General features: G+C 36.9%; 1 protein-coding gene across 1 annotated transcript in view; it reads left to right on the top strand.

The window, feature by feature from the left end:
- The window catches only part of VPS13A (vacuolar protein sorting 13 homolog A), a 260,909-nt gene that overhangs the window by 107,900 nt on the left and 126,817 nt on the right, over positions 1-26,192 (top strand). The window contains exons 32-34 of the mRNA XM_049769767.1: positions 17,234-17,401; positions 18,535-18,839; positions 21,489-21,636. Of these exons, the coding sequence (XP_049625724.1) occupies positions 17,234-17,401; positions 18,535-18,839; positions 21,489-21,636 (621 nt within the window). The remainder of the gene's footprint in view (positions 1-17,233; positions 17,402-18,534; positions 18,840-21,488; positions 21,637-26,192) is intronic.

The following is a 26,192-nucleotide window of genomic DNA, read 5'->3' as shown; positions in this document are numbered from 1 at the left end:
ATTTATGGTAATACATGAATAATGTAATGTGAGCCAAGATACTATATTTTTTATGCTATATAAGACACGCCTGACCATAAGACGTACATAGTTTTTAGATGCTCTCCTCCCCTGCACTCACACTTCAGCTCCAGGCAGCATTTGTTCCATGACATCTCTCTCTCTCTCTCGCTCTCTCTCTCGCTCTCTCTCTCTCCCCTCCCTCCCTCCCTCCCTTTCTCTCTACCTCCCTCCCTCCCTCTCTCTCTCTCTCTCTTTCTATACCTCCCTCTCTATGGTGAACAGTCAACTGTTTGATGTGAAAAGGAGTATGCATGCATGTATATATTTTACTGGATAGCTATATAAAACCACAAGTTCTTACAACACATTAAGTTCCACAGAATCCTTTCACTTACTTTTTTGTTATTTTATTTTGTTTTGTTTTGGAGTTACACCCGGAGTACTCAGTGCTTCATGCTGGCTCTCCACACTGAGATCACACACAAAATAGTACATTTGAATTAGACAGATGGACAACGATTGGGGATAATAGTGGCTTAAAAGATCCATGTGTTTGGAGTTATACATAATTTTGTGGTGGTGGTGGTGGTAGTGAGGTATTTGGGCCACACCTGATAGTTCTCAGATCTTATTCCTGACTCTGGTCTCAGGGATATCTCCAGAGGGACATGGAGGACCATATGCAGAACTAGACAATCAAACTGGGGTCAACTGTTTGACCTCACCAATGTATTATTGTCTCTCTGACCATGCATAATTAGGTTTACTATAAATTGCTCCTTAGTAATTGTATGACTATTGACAAAGCACTTTTCTTGGGTTTTGTTTAATTATTTCTTAAGTAGCGTAAGTAAAAGGCATGTTTATGGAACATAATTTGAGGGAATTGGTTCTGGAGAAATTTATTCAATTAAAATTATTAAGGCAATTAAGGTGAGGTGTTTATGTAATGTTATTTTTGTTTGTTTGGTTGATTTTTGGGGTCACACCCAGTGGCGCTTAGGGGTTATTTCTGGCTATGCGCTCAGAGATTGCTCCTGGCAGGCTCAGGGGACCATATGGGATGTCAGGAATCGAACCAGAAACCATCAATCCTGTGTCAACTGCGTTCAAGGCAAACGTCCTACCGCTGTGCTATCTTTCCGGCCCTATTTAGAGTTGTGTTAACACCATTATAGTTTTTATGTACAGTTACAATGAAACTTGTACTTTGCTTATTTATATGTTTGTTTGTTTGTTTATTGTGCCTTAACAGGCACCAAAGTAATTTATTTCATTTTATTTTGCTTGTTAGAACAGTATGGTTAATGGAATTAGTAGAAAAATACTTAATGAAAATTCGTGAAAATTGTTATATCTTACAGTATAGTAATCAATGTTGTTTTATGATGGTTTACTGAACTATTTGTTGCTGATTGAGCCTTTATACTATGATTTTTGTTCATTGAACTTAGTTGGCATTTATTTTACTTTCCTATCTAAATTACTGGAAAATAAAAGTGGGCTGTCAGTATTGGGGTATTTTGGTGGTGTCCAGGATTTGGAACAATTTTGTGGCTTATCTGTTTGATAGGTTCAGTTGTGGAACTGGGCTATTTCTATGTCTTAGGTTGTTGGTTGTTGCTATGGGCTGATGTGCTTTCAGAAAGGGGAATCTACTTGCCTCATTCCAAGAAGACCCCAGAATTGTCAGCCCAGACTAGTCTACCTGGGAAGATTCAGTGCATGTTCTTTTGGATCTAGACCTTTGCTCTACTATTGTTCTTTCTTTATCTTGGTCTTGCTGAGAAATCTGTATATCTAAGCTTTTTCTTCAGTACATAATTTCTCACCGTTATTGTCAGCCTTCAGATATTGTATGTCGGATATATATATATTTGTTTGTTTGTTTGTTTTGGCATTTGCCTTTTTAGGGATATTCTAGCATTCTTGGAACTGTATTTCTTTATTTTTCATGATCTCATATACTTACTATCTTTCTTTTTCCTTCCACCTCTTTTTTATTTTTTATTCTTGGGTTCAAATAAATTTCTATTACATTCCTATTAGACTATTTATTACCCTGTGAATCATCTTTTTCTTTAATTTTTCCCTTCACATTCTATTCTCAGAATTTTTCAGTTTGAATAATTTGTTTACTTATGGGGTCTCAGAATTGGTCTTCTGTGGCCAAGGACCCTCCTGTTGATTTGTGGCCCACACATCTGCTGTTTAATGTTAGGGTCTGAGAATGTTTTATTGATTGGATCCTGAAGTATATGGAGTATGTGGCAGCATTCAGTGTCCTCCAGCGCTGTACCCAGCAATTCTTTGATGGCCCACGCAGTACCAGAGTTTAAATAGGAGAAACACTGCAACTTCAACACTTAAGCTATGCTTCTGACCCCTGATGCTTTATTTTTAGCATCACTTTTCATGTTTCTTGTACCCAATTTAATCTGATGAACTGCTGAAAGAGTCCTCATTTCTCATGGTGTATTTGCGTTGGGATGGGGTTAAAAGGTTTATGGAACTAGGGTCTTCTCCTGGTCATGTTCGTATTTCTTTCCTGAAGTTTTCTGTGTTTGATAGGTGGACTTTATTAGCCTTATTTGGGGATGATATTTCAGTCTTTTCTGCTTTTTGGGTCATACCCAGTGATGCTCTGGGGTTGCTCCGTCCATGTACTAAGAAATCACTCCTGGCTCCGGGGACCATAGGGATGCTGGGTGATCAAACTGTAGTCTGTTGTAGGTTTTTTTTTTTTTATTATTGTCTGAAAGATTCTTAACCCTGCTTTAAGTCTAAATGCTAGCTTTGCAGGATAATGGAAATTTTTTATATACTATGACAATGCTGGAATGTTTTCTTGATTCAATACTTGGAATAGATATATTCTATATTACTATAAAAGATAGTGGTGGAAGATTTTTCATTGAGTATTTTGACTATGTCATTTCAATTTTTCCTGTCTTGTAATATAACATATAGAAGATATAATGTGATTCTTAGGTTGTTTTCTTGTATTTGAGGTTTTTCTTTTCTTTTGATACTTTCTTAAAATAATATCTTTATTTAAGAACCACAATTACATTCAAGTTTGGAGTTGGGTTTCAGTCATAAAAAAACAACACCTTCTTCAAGAGTGTGACATTCCCACCACTAATGCCCCCATCTTCCTCTTCTGCACACCCTGCCTGTATTCAAGACAGGAGTTCTATTTCTCTCACTAACTACCATTGTCATGATAGTTGTAGTATAGTTAAAATAACCACAGTCCCTGCTCTTGTGATAAGTGCATATCATGGGCTGGTCCTTTCAGCCTCATCTCTATTGTCACTGGGTAATAATAAAATACTGCTTTTATTTTTCTTAAATTCCACAGATGAGTGAGACTATTCTGTGTCTCTCTGTCTCTCTCTCTCTCTGAGTTATTTCACTCAGCATATAGTTTCCAAGTCCATCCATGTATAGGAAAATTTCATGACTTCATTTTTCCTGATGGCTGCATAGTATTCCATTGTGTATATATACCACAGTTTCTTTAGCCACTCATCAGTTGTCGGGCACTGGATTGTTTCCAGATTCTAACTATTGTAATTAGTACTATAATGAATATAAATGTGCAGAAAGGCATTTTTGTATTGTGTTTTCATGATCCTAGGGTATATCTCTAGGAGTGTTATAGATGCATTATATGGGAGCTCATTTTCCAGTTTTTTGAGGAATCTCCATATTTTCCAGAAAGGCTTTATGAGATGGCAATCCCACCAGCAATGAATGAGAGTTCATTTCTCCCCACATTCCTGCCAACACTAATAGTTTTTATTTTTTGGAATATTTGTGAGTCTCTGTGGAGTGAGATGGTACCTCATTGTTGTTTTGATATGCATCTCCCTGATGATTAGTGATGTGTAGCATTTTTTCATGTGCCTTTTGGCCATCTGTATTTCTTCAAGGAAGTGACTGTTCATTTCTTAGTCCCATTTTTTTTTAATGAAGTAGAATTTTTTTCGTCAAGGTCAGTCATTTTCTTTTATATCTTTTATATCATTTCCTTTTACAGTTTACCATATCTGATGGGTATTGGGTGAATAGTTTCTTCCATTCTTTGGGTGGCCTTTGTAGCCTACTGACTTTCCTTTGAGGTGTAGAAGCTTCTCTCAGTTTCTTATAGTCTCATTTGTTTTTTTTTCTGCTTCCAATTGTATAGATAGTAGTGTTTCCTCCTTGAAGATTTTTTTGTTTTTGTTTTTGGGTCACACCCAGCAGTGCTCAGGGGTTCTTGGCAGGCTCGGGGGACCATATGGGATGCCGGGATTCGAACCACCTTCCTTCTGCATGCAAGGCAAACACCTTACCTCCATGCTATCTCTCCAGCCCCTGAAGATTTACAAGGTCATGGGTCTTTTACCTATGTATTCAAGAACTTTAATCCATTGGAATTTGACCTTTGTGCATGGTTTTAGATGGAGGTCCAAGTTCTATGTTTTGCATGTGATGATCAGTTGTCCCCAACCACTTGTTGAAGAGGCTTTCCTTGCGCCATTTTGTGTTTCTTGCCTTTATCAAAGATTAATTGACTGTATGCCTGGGGGACATTCTATGAATATTCTAGTCTGTTCCATTGATCGGAGGGTCTGTCTTTATTCCAAGACCATGCTGATTTAATGAATATAGCATTGTAGTACAGTTTAAAGTTGGGGAAGTAATGCTTCCCATATTCCTTTTCCAAACCATGCTCTAGCTATTTATGGGCGTTAATTGTTCCAGATGAATTTTAGGAGTGTTTAATCCACTTCTTTTTGGGTGGGGGCACACAGGTGATGCTCAGGGATTACCCCTGGCTATGTGCTCAGAAATCACTCCTGGATTGGGGGTCCATATTGGATACCGGGGGATCAAACCATGGTCCCTCCTGGATCAACCACGTGCAAGGTAAATGCCCGACCACTGCACCATCACTCAGGCCCCATTGATCAACTTCTTTAAAGAATATCATGGGTATCCTTAGAGGGGTTGCATTAAATTTGTACAATGCTTTGAGGAGTATTGACATTTTAATGTTGTTAATCTTCCCCATCCATGAACATTGTATGTGTCTCCATTTCATATGTCCTCTTTTATTTCTTGAAGCAGGGTTTTAGAGTTTTCTTTGTATAGGTCCTTCACATCTTTAGTTAAGGTGACTCCAAGATAATTGAATTTGTATGACACTAATGTGAATGCAATTGTTTTTTTAATGTTCTTTTCTTTTTCAGTTTTTCCTTTAGGGGCCAGAGTAATGGCACAGCAGTAGGGCGTTTGCCTTACATGCACCTGACCCAGGATGGTCCTTGGCTCGATCCTCTGGCATCCCAAATAGTCCCCAAAGCAGGAGTGATTTCTGAGCGCATAGCCAGGAATAACCCCTGAATGTAACCAGGTGTGCCACCTCCCACCCCCCCAAAAGAAAGTTTTTCTTTTAAGGCTGGTTTTGAGTCTAAAGTTTCTGTGTAGTTTATCCATAAAGCTATGTACACTTTCATCAAACTTAATTGTGAGTCTGGCTGGTGCAGTATACTAGGTGACACATTCATTACATTGAGCTTTTTCACTATATACCACAACTGCTTTTGGGACTTCAGGGTTTCTTGTGAAAGGGCTGCTGTAAATCTTAAGGATGCTCCTTTTTTTTTTTTTTTTTTTTTTTTTTTGGTTTTTGCGTCACATTCGTCAGCGCTCAGGGGTTACTCCTGGCTTCATGCTCAGAAATCGCTCCTGGCAGGCTCGGGGGACCTTATGGGGTGCTGGGATTCGAACCAATGACCTTCTGCATGAAAGGCAAACACCTTACCTCCATGCTATCTCTCCGGCCCCAAGGATGCTCCTTTTAATTTTCCCTTTTTAATCTTGCTGCTTTCAATATTCTATCCCTACTTGTTGGATTTGTTATTGTGACACGGATGTGTCTTGGGGTGATTTTCTTTTAGCTGGAAATCTTTACGCATGCAGGATGTGATTGCATGCAATCGTTAGCTCTGGGCGTTTCTCTACAATGTTTTTGATTGTTGATTCTTCCTGGTGATTTTCTTCCTGGATCTCTGTACTCAATTATTCTTGTTTCTGTTGAGTTTATGAAACACTTTCATTTTCATCTGTTGTTCTTTGAGGATTTTTTTTTTATCGTCTGATCATTTGCCTTAAGGCTTTTTTCCAATCTCTTTTGTTGTATGGAGTTGTTATGCATCTCATTTTTTAGCTCTCTGATTAAGTTCTCTGCTGCTGTTACTCTGTTCCAGATGCTTTCTTGTGAGATTTTCTTTTCACTTATCAAATGTTTCTCTCCCATTATTTCAGTTTTGAGTTTTCTCATTCCTTTTTTCATATTCTCTTTTTATTTATGGTTCATTCAGCTCAATCCATGCTTTCTTTGAATTCTATGAACATACTCTATATTTCTTCTCTAAAGTTCTTATCTGAGATGTTAATTAATTAGGTGATTGGCACTTTTAGGGTCATCAGGCTGCCATCTTCATTGTCTATATATGGTGTTGGCCTTTGTTGTTTTCCCCTTGTCTTGCTTGTAGGTGTGTTATTTCCTGCATGTTGTGGTTCCATTTATTGACTAGGAGATGTGTAGCCTTGGATTAATGCTGAGTGGTTGGGCTCCTTGGTCTCTGCCCTTCTTGGCTGGCTTCAGCTAACCTCTGTCCCTGTGCTTCTGCAGGCTTTTCTGGGAGGGGCTGCTCTCAGCTCAGAGAGCCAACTGCCTTGAAAAACAGCTGCCTTGAAAAACATTTGGCAGGGTATGTGTTTCCATATCCCATTGTCCTCTCTTATTTCTTGAAGCAGTATTTTATAGTTTTCTTTGTATAGGTCCTTCCCATCTTTAGTCAAGTTGACTCCAAGATATTTGAGTTTGTGTGGCACTAATGTGAATGAGGTTGTTTCCTGAATGCCCATTTTTTCCCTGTCGTTATTGGTGTATAAAAAGGCCATTGATTTTTGTGTGTTAATTTTGTAGCCTGCCACATTGCTATATGAATATATTGTTTCTAGAAGCTTTTTGGTAGAGTCTTTAGGTTTTCTAAGTAGAGTATCATGTCATCTGCAAACAGTGAGAGCTTGACTTCTTCCTTTCCTATCTGGATTCCATTGATAGCAGTGGTGAGAGCGGACATCCCTGTCTTGTGCCAGAATTGAGAGGAAAGGCTTTTAGTTTTTTTCCATTGAGGATGATATTTGCCATTGGCTTTTGGTAGATGACCTTAACTATATTGAGAAATGTTCCTATCATTCCCATCTTGCTGATAATTTTTTATCAAGAATGGATGTTGGACCTTATCAAATACTTTCTCTGAATCTATTGATATGATCATGTGATTTTTATTTTTCTTGTTGATGTTGTGTATTATGTTGATTTATGGATGTTAAACCATCCTTGCGTTCCTTGGAAGAAACCTACTTGATCATAGTGAATGATCTTCTTGATGAGGCATTGGATCCTATTTATTAGGATTTTGTTGAGGATCTTTGCATCTGTGTTCATCAGGGATATTGGTCTGTAATTTTCTTTTTTTTGGCAGCATCTCTGTTTGGTTTTTGGTATTAAGGTGATGTTGGCTTCATAAAAGCTATTTGGAAGTGTACACATTTTTTCAGTTTCATGAAAGAGCCTGTCCAGGATTGGAAGTAGTTCCTCTTGAAAGGGTTAAAAGAATTCATTAGTGAATTGATCCATCTGGGCCTGGGCTTTTGTTTTTGGGCAGACATTTGATTACCGTTTTAATTTTCTCAATGGTGATGGGGGTGCTTAGATATGCTATCTCTTCCTTATTCAACCATGGAAGGTTACAGAAGTCCAAGAATTTATCTTTTATAGATTCTCATATTTGGTGGCATAGAGTTTCTCAAAGTAGTCTCTGATTACCCTTTGAATCTCTGCAACATCTGTAGTGATCTCCCCCTTTTCATTTCTAATATAGGTTATCAAGTTTCTCTTTCTTTGTGAGTTTTGCCAATAATCTATCAATCTTGTTTATTTATTCAAAGAACCAACTTCTGCTTTCTTTGATCTTTTGGATTGTTTTTTGAGTTTCTACTTCATTGATTTCTGCTCTAAGCTTTGTTATTTCCTTCTATCTCCCTATTTTTTGGGTCCTTTTGTGGATCATTTTCTAATTTTATGAGCTGCATCATTAGGCTATTGAGGTATGCCCTTTCTTCCTTCCTGGTGTCTGCTTGCAAAGCTATAAATTTTCCTCTTTAGTATTGCTTTTGCTGTGTCCCATAGATTCTGATAGTTTGTGTCTTCATTGTCATTTGTTTTCAGAAAAGTTTTGATTTCTTTGATTTCATCTCGGACCGACTGGTTGTTCTGTAGCAGGCTGTTTAATTTTCAGTTGTTCAAGTTCTTCTGTGTCCCTTTGTAGTTCACCTCTAATTTCAGAGCCTTGTGGTCAGTGAAGGTAGCCTGCAAAATTTCTATCCTCTTGATTTTATGGAGACATGTTTTATATGCCAGCATGTGGTCTATCCTGGAGAATGAGTTATGTACATTGGAGAAGATTGTGTATCCTTCTGGGGATGAAGTGTCCTATATATCTACTTGGCCTCTTTCTTCCATTTCTCTTCTCAGGGCTAGTGTATATGTGTGTGTATATATATAGTGTATATATATAAAATATATTTTTTTAATTGTGGTCGGAGTGAATTATAATTCTCTCACAGTAATATTTGAGGCACATAGTGACAATAAGTGAGGGGCATTCCCACCACCAGTGTTGTCCTCCCTCCACCGCTGTTCCCAGCATTCATCCTACATCTCCCTCCTTTACCCCCATAATGCTAGTTCCACTGTCCCATACACCCCCCGCCCCCCCCCCCCCCCCCGGTACAGCTTGTTATAGATTGGGTATTGATTCTGTTGTTGTTGACTTTAGATTTGGTATTCTTGTCTGATCAGTTTTTATTTCCACCAAATGAACATTCAACTGTCTGGCCTTGGTACCATCTGGGGGAAGAAGGAAAAAAAAAGGCAAACGAAAAAGAGGAAAACTAGGAGGAGTCCATCTAGGTGTTAGAAATATTCATTTAAAAGAAGGAAGGAAAAAAGAAGAAAAAGGGAGAAAAACAAGACCAACCAGAAACAAAAAAATAATAAGGGAGTATCAACAAGATTACAAAAAGAATAAACACATAATAAGCCAAAAACCAAAACCATTAGCTATGGAAAAAGAAAAAAAAAAAAAAGAAAAGAGAGAAACAAACAAGTAATAACAACAAGGACACAAAAAAAAAAACTGAAAAAAAAAAAAGAAAAAAAAAACAGACCAGTAACTTCTTAAAAAAAAAAAAGGATGTATTTCTTCTTCTTTTTTTTTTTTTTAACATAGGCACAGTAAATATAGGGAAAATTACAGCGGGAATTCCCTTAGCCTAAGCCCTAAAAGATACAGGGTTTCTCAGCCCTTGAAGCATACTGCCATGGGAACAACTACCAGCTCCATGCTCATTCACTTGCACATCCCAAGGTCTTTTTATGGTGCTAGAAAACTTTCCAGTCAGATGTGTGATGATATCCTGCCTCTGTAGCTAGAGATCTTGTTATTTGTGTAGGTCATAGAGTGATGGCTAGGAGAGAGTTTTTCATTATGGTTCTAGGAGTTCTGTTCCATCTCTGTTGTAATCAGTCTTTTGTAATTAGTGATCTTGATTTTTGTTCAGAACCTAGAGCAGAGCCTAGGGTATAGTGTTTCAGCATAGTTCCAGAAGTTCTGCTCAGTCACAGTTGTCAAAGCTAGACCTCTGGAATTAGAGATCTTGGTTTTTGTACAAATTGTAGGCCGAGGCCTAGGCTAGGAACTTCTTCATTGGCCCCTTGATAGGTTCTGTCCAAGGGCTAGGATATTTTTGTTGGGTTTCACCTGATTGACCTATCAAGTGTTGACAGTGCCGTGTTGAGGTCTCCCACAATTACTGTGTTATTCTTGATATCCTCTTTCAAATTTGTCTATAATTGTATTAGATAATTTTCTGGTCTCTCATTGGGAGCGTATATGTATATTAGTGTGTTTTCTTCCTGTTGCACATATTCCTTGATTAGTACGAAGTGTCCATCTTTGTCCTTACAACATTTCTGAGTCTAAAGATTGTACTGTCTGATATTAATATTAATTTTTTAAGGGTGTTTTTTGCTTGGATGATTTTCCTCCAGCCTTTGATTTTGAGTCTATGTTTGTTCTGACTATTCAGGTCTGTTTCTTGTAGGCAGCAGAAGGTTGGATTCATCTTTTATTTTTTTTACTTAAAGTGATACAAGTATGTATTTTCCATCCTAAGGAGAAAATCTCCATCTTTCTTTCTCTCCTCAAAGAATTTTTTTTTCTCTCCTGACTGGCTTAGTTTATTAATTCTTCGTGGCTACCCCCCTTTTTTTCTCTCTCCTCTAAGAATTTTTTAGTAAATCTATCAACTACTAAAAATTATTACACAAAATGATAAAAAAAATTTTTTTCGGAAAACAAATACTCAAATACAAAGAAGTCCCCACATGATTATCAGCAGATTTCTTCACAGCAACTCTCAGAAGGCCAGAAAGGGTGGCTAGATGTATACAATGTGTTGAATAGAAAAGTTCTCCAACCAGAATCTTTCCTTCCTTCCTTCCTTCCTTCCTTCCTTCCTTCCTTCCTTCCTTCCTTCCTTCCTTCCTTCCTTCCTTCCTTCCTTCCTTCCTTCCTTCCTTCCTTCCTTCCTTCCTTCCTTCCTTCCTTTTTTTCTCTTTCTTCTTTTTCTTCTTCCTCCTCCTCCTCTTCCTTCCTCTTCCTCCTCCTCCTCCTTTTTTTTCTTTTTGTTTGGGCCACACCCAGCTACACTCAGGAGTTGCTCCCGGCTCAGAAATTGTTCATGGCTAGGGGGACCAACCGGTGTCTGTCCTGGGTCAGCCACCAGCAAGGCAAATGCCCTACAACTGTGCTACCCCTCTGGCCCCTGACACTTTCTTTTTCATTGTTGTTGAGGTGTTTAGGTATTGCATGCTAATTGTGGTGGTAGATGTTACAGCCAATAGTGCAGAGGATTTCACTCAGTCATGTGAGGGAGGTGATACCAGGAATAGAATTCACAGCCTCACAAATATAAGGTATACTCTACCACTGAATCATGTTCCGAAGTCCCTATTTATCTCCAAGTTATAATTAGTTTCTTATTATTCCCAGTTGCTTAGAGAATTTTTAATTTCAGATATTGTATTTTCAGTTCTAAAATTTGTGTTTCGTTCTTTTTAAAACAGATTTATTTCCCTGTTGAGATTCCATGAATATTCATTTTTTATTAGCAGATTTCCCATCTCTTCACTGAAAGTAGTTAAGTAGATGTTTATTATTCTTGTAATTCAATATATTTTTTGCTTAATTCAACATTTGGCTTAAAACATTGTTGATTTATTTTGATTGTCTTTTGAGACTGGATCGTGTTGTCTTAATTCTTCTTTTATTGAATAACTTGGATGACATCCCAGATATTAAATATTACATTCTGACTCTGTGTTCTATTTTATTCCTTTGAAAATGTTTTTTGTATTTTTATTTTCAAATATTAACTCAGTTGAACTCATACTGTCTTTTGATGTTTTTAAAGGTCAAAAACATAAAAAGTTTTCAATTGCAGTTTTAGCCACTTTATGCTGAATGTATCCTTTTCTCAGTCCATATGATTTAATGGAAAACTTACACCATTTCTCTTCTAAATCTTGATATAATTCCAAAATCTACCTTCATTTATATATATTCCAATGATTTTATGTGTTTATAGTCCTATAAATATAAAAATGATTTATAAATCATTTTATAATATATAAATTTATTTATAAATATATAATGTATAATTGTTTCATAAAACTTATAAAGCAATTTTTCCACTTAGGTGGCACTTTTAGTTAAAAAACTAAATTTATTGATAAACAATGACTATAAGAATCTAAAAAACAAAACAAAACAAAAAAAGAATCTTGACACTGCAAAGGAAAGAAAACGAGGCAGGCCCCCACGAGGAGGAGAAAGAAGATCATTCAAACTCAAGGTTACATTTTATGGCAGGATGTGGGTGGTTAGTTACTAGAACTTTGCAGATGAACGTTGGGGTAAAGGTAGAGGGCTACTGAAACCTAAAATGGCAGAGGCCTGCTGGATTCATCTTTTTGATCCATTTCGCCACTCTGTGTCTCTTAACTGGTGCATTAATAGTCCATTGACAGTGAGGGAGATGATTGTCATGGTATTTAATGTCATCTTTGTGTATAAGTTTGGCGTGGATTGGCAGGATTAACATCATTAAAATGGCAATACTCCCAAAAGCATTGTACAGATTTAATACAGTCCCTCTAAAAATACCCATGACATTCTTCAAAGAAGTGGATCAAACACTTCTGAAATTTATTTGGAACAATAAACCCTCTAATAGCTAAAGCACTCCTTGGGAAAAGGAATATGGGAGGCATTACTTTCCCCAACTTTAAACTGTATTACAAAGCAATAGTTATCAAAAACAGCATGGTATTGGAATAAAGAGAGACCCTCAGATCAGTGGCATAGGCTAGAGTACTCAGAGAATGTTCCAAAGACATAAAATCACCCAATTTTTGATAAAGGAGCTAATATCCAAAATATACAAGGCACTGACTGAACTTTTCAGAAAAAAAATCTAGTCTCATCAAAAAAAATAGGGTGAATAAATGAACAGACACTTTGATAAAGAAGAAATACAAATGGCCAAAAGACACATGAAAAATGCTCCACATCACTAATCATCAGGGAGATGCAAATCAAAACAACTATGAGGTACCATCTCACGCCACCTAGATTGGTGTACATCACAAAGAATGAGAACAAGCAGTGCTGGCGGGGATGTGGAGAGAAAGGAGCTCTTATTCACTGCTGGTGGGGATGCTGTCAAGTCCAACCTTTATGGAAAGCAATAAGGAGATTCCTCCAAAACCTGGAAATTGAGCTCCCATACGATCCAGCTATAACTCCTAGGATATACCCTAGGAACACAAAAATACAATACAAAAATTCCTTCCTCACACCTACATTCATTGCATCACAGCACTATTTATGATAGCCAGACTCTGGAAACAACCAAGATGCCCTTCAATAGATGAATGGCTAAAGAAACTGTGGTACATATATACAATGGAATATTATGCAGCCATCAGGAGAGATGAAGTCATGAAATTTTCCTATACATAATGTACATGGTATCTATTATGCTAAGTGAAATAAGTCAGAGCGATAGAGATAGACACAGAATAGTCTCACTGATCTATGGGTTTTAAGAAAAAAAAAAAAAGACATTTTTGCAATAATCCTCAGAGACAAAGAGAGGAGGGCTGGAAGGTCCAGCTCACAACATGAAGCTCACCACAAAGAGTGGTGAGTGCAGTTAGAGAAATAAGTACACTGAAAACTATCATAACAAGTGTAAAGCTTGTCTAGAGTCCAGGTTGGGGTGGAGTGGAGAGGAGGGAGATTTTGGACATTGATTGTGGGAATGTTGTACAGGTGAAGGGTGGTGTTCTTTACATGTCTGAAACCCACCTACAATTATATTTGTAATCAAAGTTTAAAAAAGATATTAATATAAAAAGAAAAACATTTGGCAGGAATCAGGTTCCATCTTTCAGGAGTCCTGTTAGGCAACCTCCCTTTCATGTGGCTTCCACAGGCTCCTGGCAGGGCTGGTCCAACAACAGGCCACTTTGAGTCTTTGGCAGCATCCATGTTGAAAATCTTTAACCTTTTTAGATTTCTCTTTCTATTTCACATAGTCTTTTTTAATTTTACTGTTTTGATTACTGTGGGTTTTTTTGTTTGTTTGCTTGTTACGTTGTTTTTTTGGTTTGGGTTTTTTTTTTTTTTTTTTTTTTTTTTTTTTTGGTCTATTTTGTTGGTACTCTTTGGCCGTTTCAAATCTGTCCTGGTGCTTTTTTTCAGCCTATTGTGAAAGTAGTTGGTTTTTTTCTTGCATCAGCCATTTCTCTCTCTTTCTAATATTCTTGTGACTTGAAGATTTCTTTTGCTATTATCTATCACAAATCTTTGATTCCTTTATTTCTCTTTTCTTTTGTCATTTCATTGTTGGTGATATCTATTATCTTTTTTTCTTTAGTAGTACTGATACGGTCCTCCACATGTTGAATTCTGCTACTGTGTCTTTCAATTGTAATTTTTAATTCCTGTAATTTTATTTGTGTAGACATCCTTGATACTGTGGATCCATTAATCTTTGAGTTGCATTGGTCTTCCAAGGATTGCCTTATTTCTGCTGCCATTGTATATAACATTTTGTTTAATTTGATGAGGCTTTATTTGAGGTTAGTGATTTGCTATGACTATTTTTCCTGTCTACCAAAGCCTGTGAATTCCTTTGTTTTATTATTATTCTTAAAAATTCGTGGACACAGATTTGAGCATCTGAATCCCAATTAATGGACCTGATTTGTTTGGTTATGTTTCAGTAAATTTTTAATGCATAGTCTGTTAATCTAGAAATCTCTGTGTCTTTAAGAAGATTCTAGTTCATTGTTCTTGCAGGTGTGACTATTTTCTAATCCATTTGTAGTGAGGATAATTACAGAAGTATCAGAAGCAAGATATGAAAACCTGCTATGCTTAGAGTTGGTGGGGTTGAATGAATGAAAGGAAAGACCTAGTTTGCTGCAAGGGCAATGAGAAAGGATGAGGTTTTGTGTAGGACGAGATTTGGGGCCAGAAAAGTGTAGGAGCTCTTGACTAAAGTGGCAAGCTTTAGCTTTATTTCTTATTTGTATGCCCTAGGGTTGATTTTGAGATCTGGGCAGTTTTCATGGGCTTCTTTAATCCAGGAGACCCAGGGAAAGGTCATACAGGAAGCAGGGACAATGTGAAGTAAAGGGTTTGGAGGCCTTGACATACTTTTCATCTACTATTTTTAACTTCTATTTTAGATGACTCTTGAGAAACACATACAGTAGGGTACTACTTTGAACAAGTGGTAAATTCCCAGACATATGTTAATGTGAGAATGGAGATTCCTGTACTAGTAGTTCTTGAGAATTGTTTCAAAGATATACCAGCATATCTGAAGATTAATTTTAATAGATTTTTCAGATTTTTAATCTGAAGATTAAAAAGTTGAAGTTTCCCACCCACATCTCTGGGCATTATTACAATAATGTCTTTTATTTTCCTTAAAACCTATAGATAAGTGAGACTGTTCTGTCCGTCTCTCTCCCTCTGACTTATTTTACTCAGCATAATAGTTTTCTTTTTTTTTTTTTTTTTTGTTTTTGGGCCACACCTGGTGTTGCTCAGGGGTTACTCCTGGCTGTCTGCTCAGAAATAACTCCTGGCAGGCACAGGGGACCATATGGGACACCGGGATTCGAACCAACCACCTTTGGTCCTGGATCAGCTGCTTGCAAGGCAAACGCTGCTGTGCTATCTCTCCGGGAGCATAATAGTTTTCATGTCCATGTATAGGAAAATTTTTGACTTCATCTCTCCTGACAGCTGCATAATATTCCATTGTGTATATTTCCCATAGTTTCTTTAGCCATTCATCTTTTGAAGGTTGTCTTGGTTGTTTCCAGAGTCTGGCTATCATGAATAGTGCTGCGATGCAATGAATATAGGTGTTAGTCAGGGATTTTTGTGTTGAATTTTTGTGTTCCTTGGGTATATCCCTAGGAGTGGTATAGCTGGATCAAATGGGAGCTCAATTTCCAGTTTTTTGAGGAATCTTCATATTGATTTCCATAAAGGTTGGGGTGCATTGATGGTGGGAATGTTGCACTGGTGAAGGGAGTTGTTCTTTTTGTGACTGAAATCCAACTGCAGTCATGTTTGTTTAAATAAATAAATAAATAAATAAAACATTAAAAAAAGTTGAAGTTTATTTTAAAGTTCAAGTGTTCGTTTTATAGGTCTGTTTCTAATATCTGGGACTCACCTTAATCCATGTATGTTATTCAATCCAGTCTTTCAGTGTGATCCAATCTATGACTTTGGAAGTCCTATACCTTGCCATCTACTCATCACCAGTGTACAATAACTCAGTTTTTTTCTTATGGCATTCTCTATCCAGTGTATGCTTTCATAATTTGAAATTTTGTCTCTGGACCTCGCTTGAACTGTCGTCCCCCAGAGGTTCCCTGACATCTCAGCTTTCCTTTGTCTCAGGCTACAGACATATATGTATAGGTACAGGGGTGCTGAGTACAGTACCCTCTTTTGGAATGTACTGTAGAGGTTCCTTGGAGCTTTCATTAAGTCTCCAGCTATGACCATGTGTGCATGGGTGAGATCCCTGCTGTCCTGTGGTCTGAGAGTAAAAGCTCTGTCAGATTTTGCTTTTTGTCTGGGCCTGTGCCTTTTTTGTCTTTTTTGCTCTTTGTTTGGGCCATTATGCCTTCTGCCTGGAAGTGCAAGCCTTACTTAATTCTGGATATAAATGAGTGTATGATGAGAGGGTCTGGCTGGGAATTTCATCTGCTGTCATCCCCCACTTGCAGTAATCCCATTATCTTTTTTATTTGATTTTGTTTGTTTGTTTTTGGGCCATACCCAGTGACGCTCAGGGTTTACTCCTGGCTTTGCACTCAGAAATTGCTCCTGGTTTGGGAGAACATATGGGACACTTGGGGATAGAACCATGGTCTGACATAGGCTAGTGCAGGCAAGGCACATGCCTTAACACTTGCCACCACTCCAGCCTCCCATTCTCTCTCTCTCTCTCTCTCTCTCTCTCTCTCTCTCTCTCTCTCTCTCTCTCTCTTCCCTCTTTCCTCTCTTTCCTCTCTCTCCCCTCCCTCTCTCTTCCCTCTTTCTCTCTCCCCCCCTCCTCTGTCCTCTCTCTCTGTCTCCCTCTGTCCTCTGCCTCTGTCTCCCTCTCTCTTTCTGTCTCTCTCTATATCTCTCTCTCTCCTCCATTACCTCTTTTAATTGAATATCCTTTTCATGGGTGAGTTCAAACTAGCCAACTAGTTCACTTGGAGCTCCACACTTCTCTTACTATATCAGTATCAAACTGACTTTATGATCTTCATAGGGAATATGTCACAGCCCATTAAAAAGCTTCATAAAATTTAAAAAACTAGTTAAAATTGTTGCCTAATTTTACTAGAATTAAATAGTTGGAAGATTATTTCAATGCGGGTGATAGAGGGTCTGTTTTATTTTGTACATGAAATCATTAAATGGATTTTTAGAATTGAATTTTCTCTTTTAAGGCACTCTATATCACTGAAAAGGAAGTTTTCAGCTTCAAAATGTTTTCTTACACAAATGCAACAGTTGGTGCTGCATATACAGATATGAATGTGGTTGACCTTCGAGTTAATTTAACTGTTGGCTGCATAGAAGTAGTTTTTGTTACACAGTTTTTATATTCTATATTGGTAAGTGATTTATTTTATTATTTCATTCTGGTTGTAAAGTTGCTGTTTGTCAAACATTGTTGGAAAATACTATCACCTTGATTTTGTTTTTTCTGATTTTTAAAAATAATTTTCTGTCATTCACTTGATACAAATGCCTTAATACTTTATAGAACATCATTTTCACATGAATTATTTCTCTTACATGGAGAATGCATTTTGTATTTTTATATACTAAATCTATGCTATTATATATTAATTTTTATGTCATTTGTTAAATGATATATACTGGATTTTGATCTATATAGTTGAAAATTGAATAATCGAAGTTTATTTTGGTTTCACATCATTGTTGATGAAATATTTTTTATTAAATTTTGCAAATATGTGACAACTATAAGGAATTCACTTGTAATTTTATATAGCACGATACTAAGGTATTCTATTTTCATTCATTTTATTCTATTTTTGTTTACTATGAGTTTATATTTTTATCCTATGTCATACTTACCTTTGTAACTTCAGTATTCATCTTTTTAATAGTGTTAACATGTTTTGCTTTACAAGCCATATAATTAGTTGTTCATATAAAAGTTTAATTGACATGCTATTCTTTTATATGGTCATAGATTTCATTTGTGCAAAGAAAAGACAAAAAACTTTTCTGTCTCTCGATTTTTCTTTCTTATCCCATTCAATTGAAGTTATTGTTAGTGAACCCTGTGGGGATATATTAAAAACTATAGGTTATTTTTCCTAAACATAAAAATTTAGTCTGATTCTTGTTTATTTAATATCAAATAATATTTCTAGAATTTACAAGTAGAAAACTTATAAATTTTTAAAGGAGTTTTTTAATATTAAGATTTCCCTGGAAATAAATCATTTAGGTATGAGAAAAAGTGCAATATAATAAAAATAGGTTTTTATTCCTTGCCAGATCCTCAGGTTACTTTGTTCTAAGTAGATTTTTTTTTTTGTTTTATTGTGTTTCTATAGCTTTACTTTTCTCAATTTTCAATGCAGAAAATTAAAACTTAACAGATAATGGTTATACTAATAAAGTTTTCTTATGAAGATAAAAATAATTATTTTATGCATTTAATGAGTCTTATTAAGATGACCTTAAGAACTTAAGTATATTATTTTTATAGTCTTTCATAGATAATTTCCAAGCAGTTAAACAAGCTTTTGCTGAGGCAACAGTTCAGGCTGCAGGAATGGCTGCTGCTGGAGTCCAGGAATTGGCACAAAGGAGCACTAGAATGGCATTGGACATCAAAATCAAAGCCCCCATTGTGCTCATTCCACAGTCTCCAGTTTCAGAAAATGTTTTTGTGGCTGATTTTGGACTTATTACAATGACAAATACATTCTCTATGATAACAGAGAGCCATGTTAATATGCCACCCATTATTGATTTGATAACAATAAGACTGAGTAAAGTGCGACTATTCAGGTAAGATCTCACAAGTATACTTGTAGTTTATAGAAGCCTTTGTATCTGGAGTCCTCTTATCCCTGTGATTTTATTCTAAATATAGTCATTTTTAAGATTAAAGTCACACTACTTTTTACTATGGAAAAAATTCACGTGTTTAGTTTCACAGTTGGAGAAACATACCACCCACCACCATGCATTTTTCTCTCTCTGTATCTACTTCTCCCCAGCTCTTCTAGTATGAACCTTCTTTGGGTAAGAATATAAGGGTCTTTTAGTTTCTCATTTTCTGTATCCTGTTGGAGTGAAACCAGATAATAGTTGTCTTTCTCTTTCTGACATAGTGTCTGATTTAGCATAATCTCCCTGTTAGTACTGATCCACTCTATATAGTGCTTAGGAGTTACTTCTGACTCTGTGCTCAGTTTTCTCTCCCTTTGGTACTTGTGCAAGCATATTTAGTGCCAGGGATTGAACTGGAGTCAATCACATGCAAGACAAGAGCATTGAACATTGTAATGTCTCTTCAGCTTCTGTGAAATCCTATCTTTTTTTTTTTTTAATTAAGATACCACTCAGAGCTTACTCCTGGCTCTGTGCTCAGAAATTGCTCTTGGCAGGCTTGAGGGACCACATGGGATGTCGAGAATTGAACTGGAGTCAGTCTGAGGTTGGCTGCATGCAAGGCAAAAGCCTTACAGTTGTGCTATCTCTCCGGCCCCTCTATCTTTTTTTTTTTTAATAATTTAGTTAAGCACTGTGTTTACAAATGTGTTCATAGTTGGATTACAGTCATAAAATGTACACCTGCTTCACCCCTGCTACTTTCCACCACCCATTTCCCACCCCACCTTCCACCTCTCTTTGGGACAGTCATTCTGTTTCTCTTTCACTATCATTGTCATAGTAGTTGTTAGTGTAGTTATTTCTCTAACTGCGTTCATCACTCTGTGGTAAGCTTCATATCATGGGCTAATCTGGCCCTCATCATTATTTTCTCAATATTATTACCATACTGTCTTTTATTTTTCTTAAATCTTAAAATCAGTAAGACTATTCTGTGTGTCTCTTTCTCCCTCTGACTCAGCACAATAGTTTCTGTGTCCATTCATGTATAGTATGTCTCTCAGCACAATAGTCTCTGTGTCCATCCTTGTATAGGCAAATTTTATGGCTTCATTTTTCCTAATAGCTGCAGAGTATTTTATTGTATAGATATACCATACTTTCTTCAGCCACTCATCTGTTGTCAGGCATTTGGGTTGTTTCCAGATTCTGGCTATTGTAAAGAGAGTTGCAGTGAACACAGGCATGCAGTGGGCACTTTTGTATTGTGCTTTTGTGTTCTTAGGGTATTTCCCTAGGAATAGTGTTTTTGGGTCACATGGGAGATCAACCTCCAGCTTCATACTGTTTTCCTGAAGGCTGGGCCAGCCTTCATTTCCACCAGCAGCGAATGAGAGTTTCTTTCTCCCCACATCCATGCCACCACTGGTTGTTTTTGTTCTTTGAGGTGCATGTCAGTCTCTGTGGCCTGAGATAATACCTCAGTGTTATTTTTGTTTGTATTTCCCTGATGATTATTGATGTGGAACATTGTTCCTGGTGTCTTTTGGCCATCTCTACTTTTTCGTTGAGGAAGTGTCTGTTTATTTCTTTTTTCCATTTTTTGATGGGGTTAGAATTTTTTTTCTTTCTTTTTAAATTCTGTCAGAACCTTGTATATTATAGATATTAGCCCTTTATCTGATGGCTGTTCAGTGAATAATTTCTGTCATTCTATGGGAGGCCTTTGTATCCTACTCCCTGTGTTTTATGAGGTGCAGAAGCTTCTCAGTTTAATGTAGTTCCATTTGTTTATCTCTGCTCCCACTTATTTGGATAGTGGTATTTCCTCCTTGAAGATGCCTTTAATCTCAATTTCATGGAGTGTTTTTCCTGTATTTTCTTCTATATACATTATAGTTTGGGATTTGATATCAAGGTTTTTAATCCATTTTTTTTTACCTCTGTGCATTATTTTAGATAGATGTTTGCTTTTGTGCATGTCCCAGCACCACCTGTTCAAATTCTATCTGAAGAATTTTTTTCTCTACAGGTTTGAACAGTGGGATGGGCCATCTCTTAATTTGGGAGATAGCTTGAACATGTTTAAGGGCTGAAGCAATAGGGCTTGTTTAAGGGTTATTTAAAAATATTTAAGGGCGGGCCCGGAGAGATAGCACAGCGGTGTTTGCCTTGCAAGCAACCGATCCAGGACCTAAGGTGGATGGTTTGAATCCCGGTGTCCCATATGGTCCCCCGTGCCTGCCAGGAGCTATTTCTGAGCAGACAGCCAGGAGTCACCCCTGAGCACCGCCGGGTGTGACCCAAAAACCAAAAATATATATATATATATATATATATTTAAGGGCTGAGTATTGCAGTTGCCTTGTACATGTTAAACTGGGTTCAATCCCCTCACCCATCAGAAATATACCTTGAGCACCAGGAGTAAGTCATAATAAGCACTATTGGGTATATAGCCCAAAAATTAAAAAAAATTTTCCAAATAAAAATACATACAGAGAAGTTATTGATTTCTGTCTGTGAAAAAACTGCTAAGTGTCAAATATTTTTGTTGAGTATATATGAAACCATCCAAAAGCATTATATTTCTGTTTATAGGTCTCAATTTATTAATGATGCATATCAGAAAGTACTGGATCTATTAATGCCATTAAATCTTGAGGTGGTTGTTAAACGAAATTTATCTTGGGAATGGTTCCAGGAAATTCCCTGTTTTAATATAGAAGCTCATCTGAAGCCAATGGAGGTAACTTTCTTTGTACTACTTGATTTGTGGGTTTTGTTTTGTTTTGTTTTCCTCAAGCTTGATGGGTACACAATGGGAAAAAAACATTTTGAGGGTAGATTTTTTTGTCTTAATTATCTTGGTTAGAATTGTGAATGCTATCCAGTTACCTATTATTAATCATCTCTGTTCATTAACTGAAGAAATATTAGAGTTTTTGTTTTATTTTAGGTTATTTTTTTTTTTAAATTACTGTAGCAAATAAGCTGTGATCTCTCTGCTTCATTGAAATAATTATTTTGATGCAAAGGTTTATTGTGACTGTGGTCCAGAAGTTTTTTCTAAAGCAATAAACAATATTCTAAGAAACTGGAATCAATTTAGAACTGTTCAGAAACGTTACTCAGAAGTCAGCATTTTGTCCCTTAGATCTAGACCCTTCAAAGGCAGCCTGCTGCACATTTTGGTCCCAACCTATCCCAAGAAACTTAATCTTTGCATAGTGGTCCTGTTAAGGAGCTGTACTTGGAAGCCACCATTTTGCCTCTTAGGTCAGGACCCCTGTGAAGCATGGGCAGTAATGCAGTTGTATAATACTTTTATTTCTTCATATTCTCATAGTGACCATACAATGATACTCCTATTGCTATTCACCTATCCACACAACACACAGAACTAACTGTGATAGGAAGAATTAAATTATAGCTGAGATGGTGATAACTTAAAGACATTAAAAATCTTTCTAGAATCAGCACAGGAAAATCTGAGCAACTATTTTTTTTTCATATTTTTGTTTGTTTGTTTGTTTGGTTTTTTTGGGGAGTCACACCTGGCAGCGCTCAGGGCTTACTCCTGGCTCATGCTCAGAAATCACTCCTAGCAGGCTCAGGGGACCATATGGGATGCTGAGATTTGAACCACCATCCTTCGGCATGCAAGTCCTACCTCCATGATATCTCTCTGGCCCAGCAACTAATTTTTAATAACATGTAATGTCCAGATTCTTCAACAAGGAGAAAAGAAAGCAACATCTAGCTGATTCCCTGAGAGAGATGACAGGCCATAGGGGTGGTACAAAAAGAGTGATCTGAAAAGATCCATCTCTAACATGTTAAAGTTTATTGGGAAAGTAATGTACCATACTTTATATATAAAGATGGTAGCCCTGAAGACTCAGTCAGTTATAACAGGGCTATCTAACCTATCAGACAAGGACTTTAGTGTGGAACTGTTAAAGATGTTTAACAAGCTCTGAGGAACAAACAATAAACATAAGGGGATATAAGAGCAGAAATCAACAAATCAGAGACAGGAATGACATAGATTACATATATTTACTAGAGGTATCAGCAACAGAGTTAACAGTAGCTAAGCACAAAGGCAGTGACTCCAAGATGAGATACAGAAAACCTCCAGACAACAGCATAAGATGAAACAAGCATCAAAATAAAAACCATCAGATACAAGAACTCTGGTATGAATTCAAGAGAAACACTTTAAAATCATTGACATGCCCAGAAGGGCAATTCAGGTGAAGCAATAATAAAAAATTCACTGAGTTGTATGCACCCAGATTGAAGAGGCCTGAAGGGTTCCAGTTAGAGTAGATCCAAATAAAAACACTAAGATACATCCTAATTAGAATAATGAAAGCCTTGTGGCTGGCCAGATAGCATGAAGGTAAAGGCCTTGCAAGCAGGAGGTCAGTGGTTCAAATCCCGGCATCCCATATGGTCCCCTGAGCCTGCCAGGATGATTTCTGAGCGCGGAGCCAGGAGTAACCCCTGAGCGCTGCCGGGTGTGACCCAAAATCCAAAAAAAAAAAAGAAAAATGAGAGCCAAAGATATGGTCCCCCAAGCATGCCAGGAGCGATTTCTGAGCATGGAGCCAGGAGTAACTAACCCCTGAGCGCTACTGGGTGTGACCCAAAAACCAAAAAGGAAAAAAGAGAAATAAAAGAATAATGAAAGCCAAAGATAGATAGATATTGAATATTAAAAGCAACAAGAGTAATGAAGGAATTGCATACAAAGAAGCATTTTCAGATTACACCCTGTAGGTGAAGACAATGTTGAGAAGGAAAAACAAAACAAATGAAAGCCCAGCAGACTGTCATTCACATTTAAAGAAACAATACTTCATGGATGAACAATTCTGAAACTCATAGACTCGAAACCAATTTTATTTAACCAATAAGGAATGTAAGAGGGAATATCACAAGATATCACAGTATCATCAGGTATTATGTTGAAAATCTTGATGCCACAAAATAAGAGAACTTTGAAGAAATCAATAGATTCTTGGATTCCTACAGCCTTTCAAGTTTGAACAAAGAGATATGGAACACCCAAACAGACCAACTACTATCAAGGAAATAGAAATGGTAAAACAAGTATTTTCATAAAACAAAATCAGGCCCAATTGTATGCATTAGAACTAATATGTTCTTTCAGACCTTTAAGAAGAGCTGCTACTAGTGGCAAATGAGTTAGAAATGTGGATAGAATGCTTGCCTTGCATTCTATCTTACTGGGTTTGATCTCTTATACCACATATGGCTGCCTGAGCCCTCCAGAAGTGATTCCTGAGTGCAGAGTCAGAAGTAAGCCTTGAGTATAGGAGTGTTTGTCCTCAATACAATAATAAAAAAAGAACTTCTGCCCATTCTAGTCAGGTTCTTTTAGAAAGTTGAAGACAATTGAAGATTTCAGTTTCTGTGAAGCAAGCATTATCCTAAAGCAAACAGAAACAGCACATACAAAATGAGAATTATAGACTAATAATCACTCTGATGAACATAGATATAGAGATCCTCATTAAAATACTAGAAAATTAAATTTAAAGCTGATTCCTGCTGTGCGCTTTGGTGCACAGGAAACATTTTGAACTTTTATCTCTGCTTTCCTCTGTGAGGAGACCATGAAAAACCGCACCCAAAACAGCTTCTAAGAGTACTTCTAAGAGAGCTTCTGAGGGAGAACATCTACTGTAGACATGTCAACAAAGTTAGGCTGTCTCCACCCATGAAGGGCAGAGCCAGAGGAGCACAGTTGTTCCACTTTGTGGCTGCACACATCTTCTAGCCAATGAACCACAGCACCACACATAGAAAACACCACACTACAAGCATGACAGTGGGGAAAAAATATATGCCAGAACCATGCATTGAGAATGAAGATGACAGCTCTGATTACCCTAAAAGTGCCAACCACTTATTTATCCTTTCAGAGAGGTATTTTATAGAAGAAATATGGAGGGTATTCATAGAACTCAAAGAATAGATATGAAAATAGAAATGAGAAAACTCAAAATCGACATAACAGAACTGAAAAGTTCGATAGGCAGATAGAACCCTCACTGGAAAGCTTCTTGAACAGGGTAACATTAGCTGAGGATAGAATCAATGAGCTCGAGGTTGAGATACATAATGACTTTATACAATAAAGTTGGAAAATGGCCTTAAAGCAAATTATCAGACAATGGAGAAATTATGAAAAGAAGGGAACAGATGAAAATGGAAGTATTTGATAAACTCAACAGAAACAACATAAGGATCAGTGGAGTTCCAGAGACCCAAGAAGAAAATCACCAGGAGGAATCAACAATCAAGGACATTGTAGAGAAACACCCAGAGCTAAAGACTGCATGCAACTAAATCCTGCATGCCTGAAGAGTACCAGCTAAAAAGATCTGAAGAAAATCACCACAAGACACAGCCTAGTCACAATGGCGAATCCGACAGATAGGGATAGAATATTGAAAGCACCAACATCGAAAAAGGCAAATTAAAATCAAAGGAGCATCCTTAAGATTTACAGCAGCCCTGTCACAAAAAAAAAAAAAAACAAAACAAAAAAAAACAACAACAACAAAAAGCACTATGCCCAAAAGCAGTGGTATTATATAGTGACAAAACTCAATGAAATGAATGCTTTACCTAGAATACTGACCCAGCCAGACTCACTTTAAGGTTTGAAGGAAGTATACATGGCTTCACAGAAAAAGTACAGCTCAAAAATTTTACAGACTCAAAACCAGCCTTAAAAGGAAAACTGAAAGGTCTGCTTTAAGACTAGACAGACCAGCAGACACACAAACATGACACTATATCCTACACAAAGATGACACTAAATCTCATGATAATTATCTTTCTCACGTTAATTGACTAAATACAAAAGTTAAGAGATACAGAGTGGCAAAATAGATCAAAATGCTGAATCTAACATTTTGCTGCCTGCAAGAATCACCTCTGAATAGTCAGAACAAACATAGACTTAAAATAAGATGTTGAAGGACAATTATCCAAGCAAATAACTTCATTAAAAACTTTGAAGTGGTCATATTAATATCAGATAACATAAACTTTTAGTCTTAAAAAAATTTATAAGGGACAAAGATGGACATTTCATAATAGTAAAGGGATATGTACAACAAAGAAAGAAATCATACTCCTAAACATATATTTACCTAATGAGGGACCAGCAAAGAATTTAATACAATAGTTGACAGATCTGAAAGAAAACATCAATAGCAACATAATAATACTGGGAGACCTCAACACCGCCCACTTACCACT

The sequence above is a fragment of the Suncus etruscus genome, chromosome 3 (assembly GCF_024139225.1).
Source record: "Suncus etruscus isolate mSunEtr1 chromosome 3, mSunEtr1.pri.cur, whole genome shotgun sequence".
In the NCBI taxonomy this organism is placed as follows: domain Eukaryota; kingdom Metazoa; phylum Chordata; class Mammalia; order Eulipotyphla; family Soricidae; genus Suncus; species Suncus etruscus.
The sequence above is the reverse complement of the archived record's forward strand: the minus strand, read 5'-3'. Positions and strand labels throughout refer to the sequence as shown.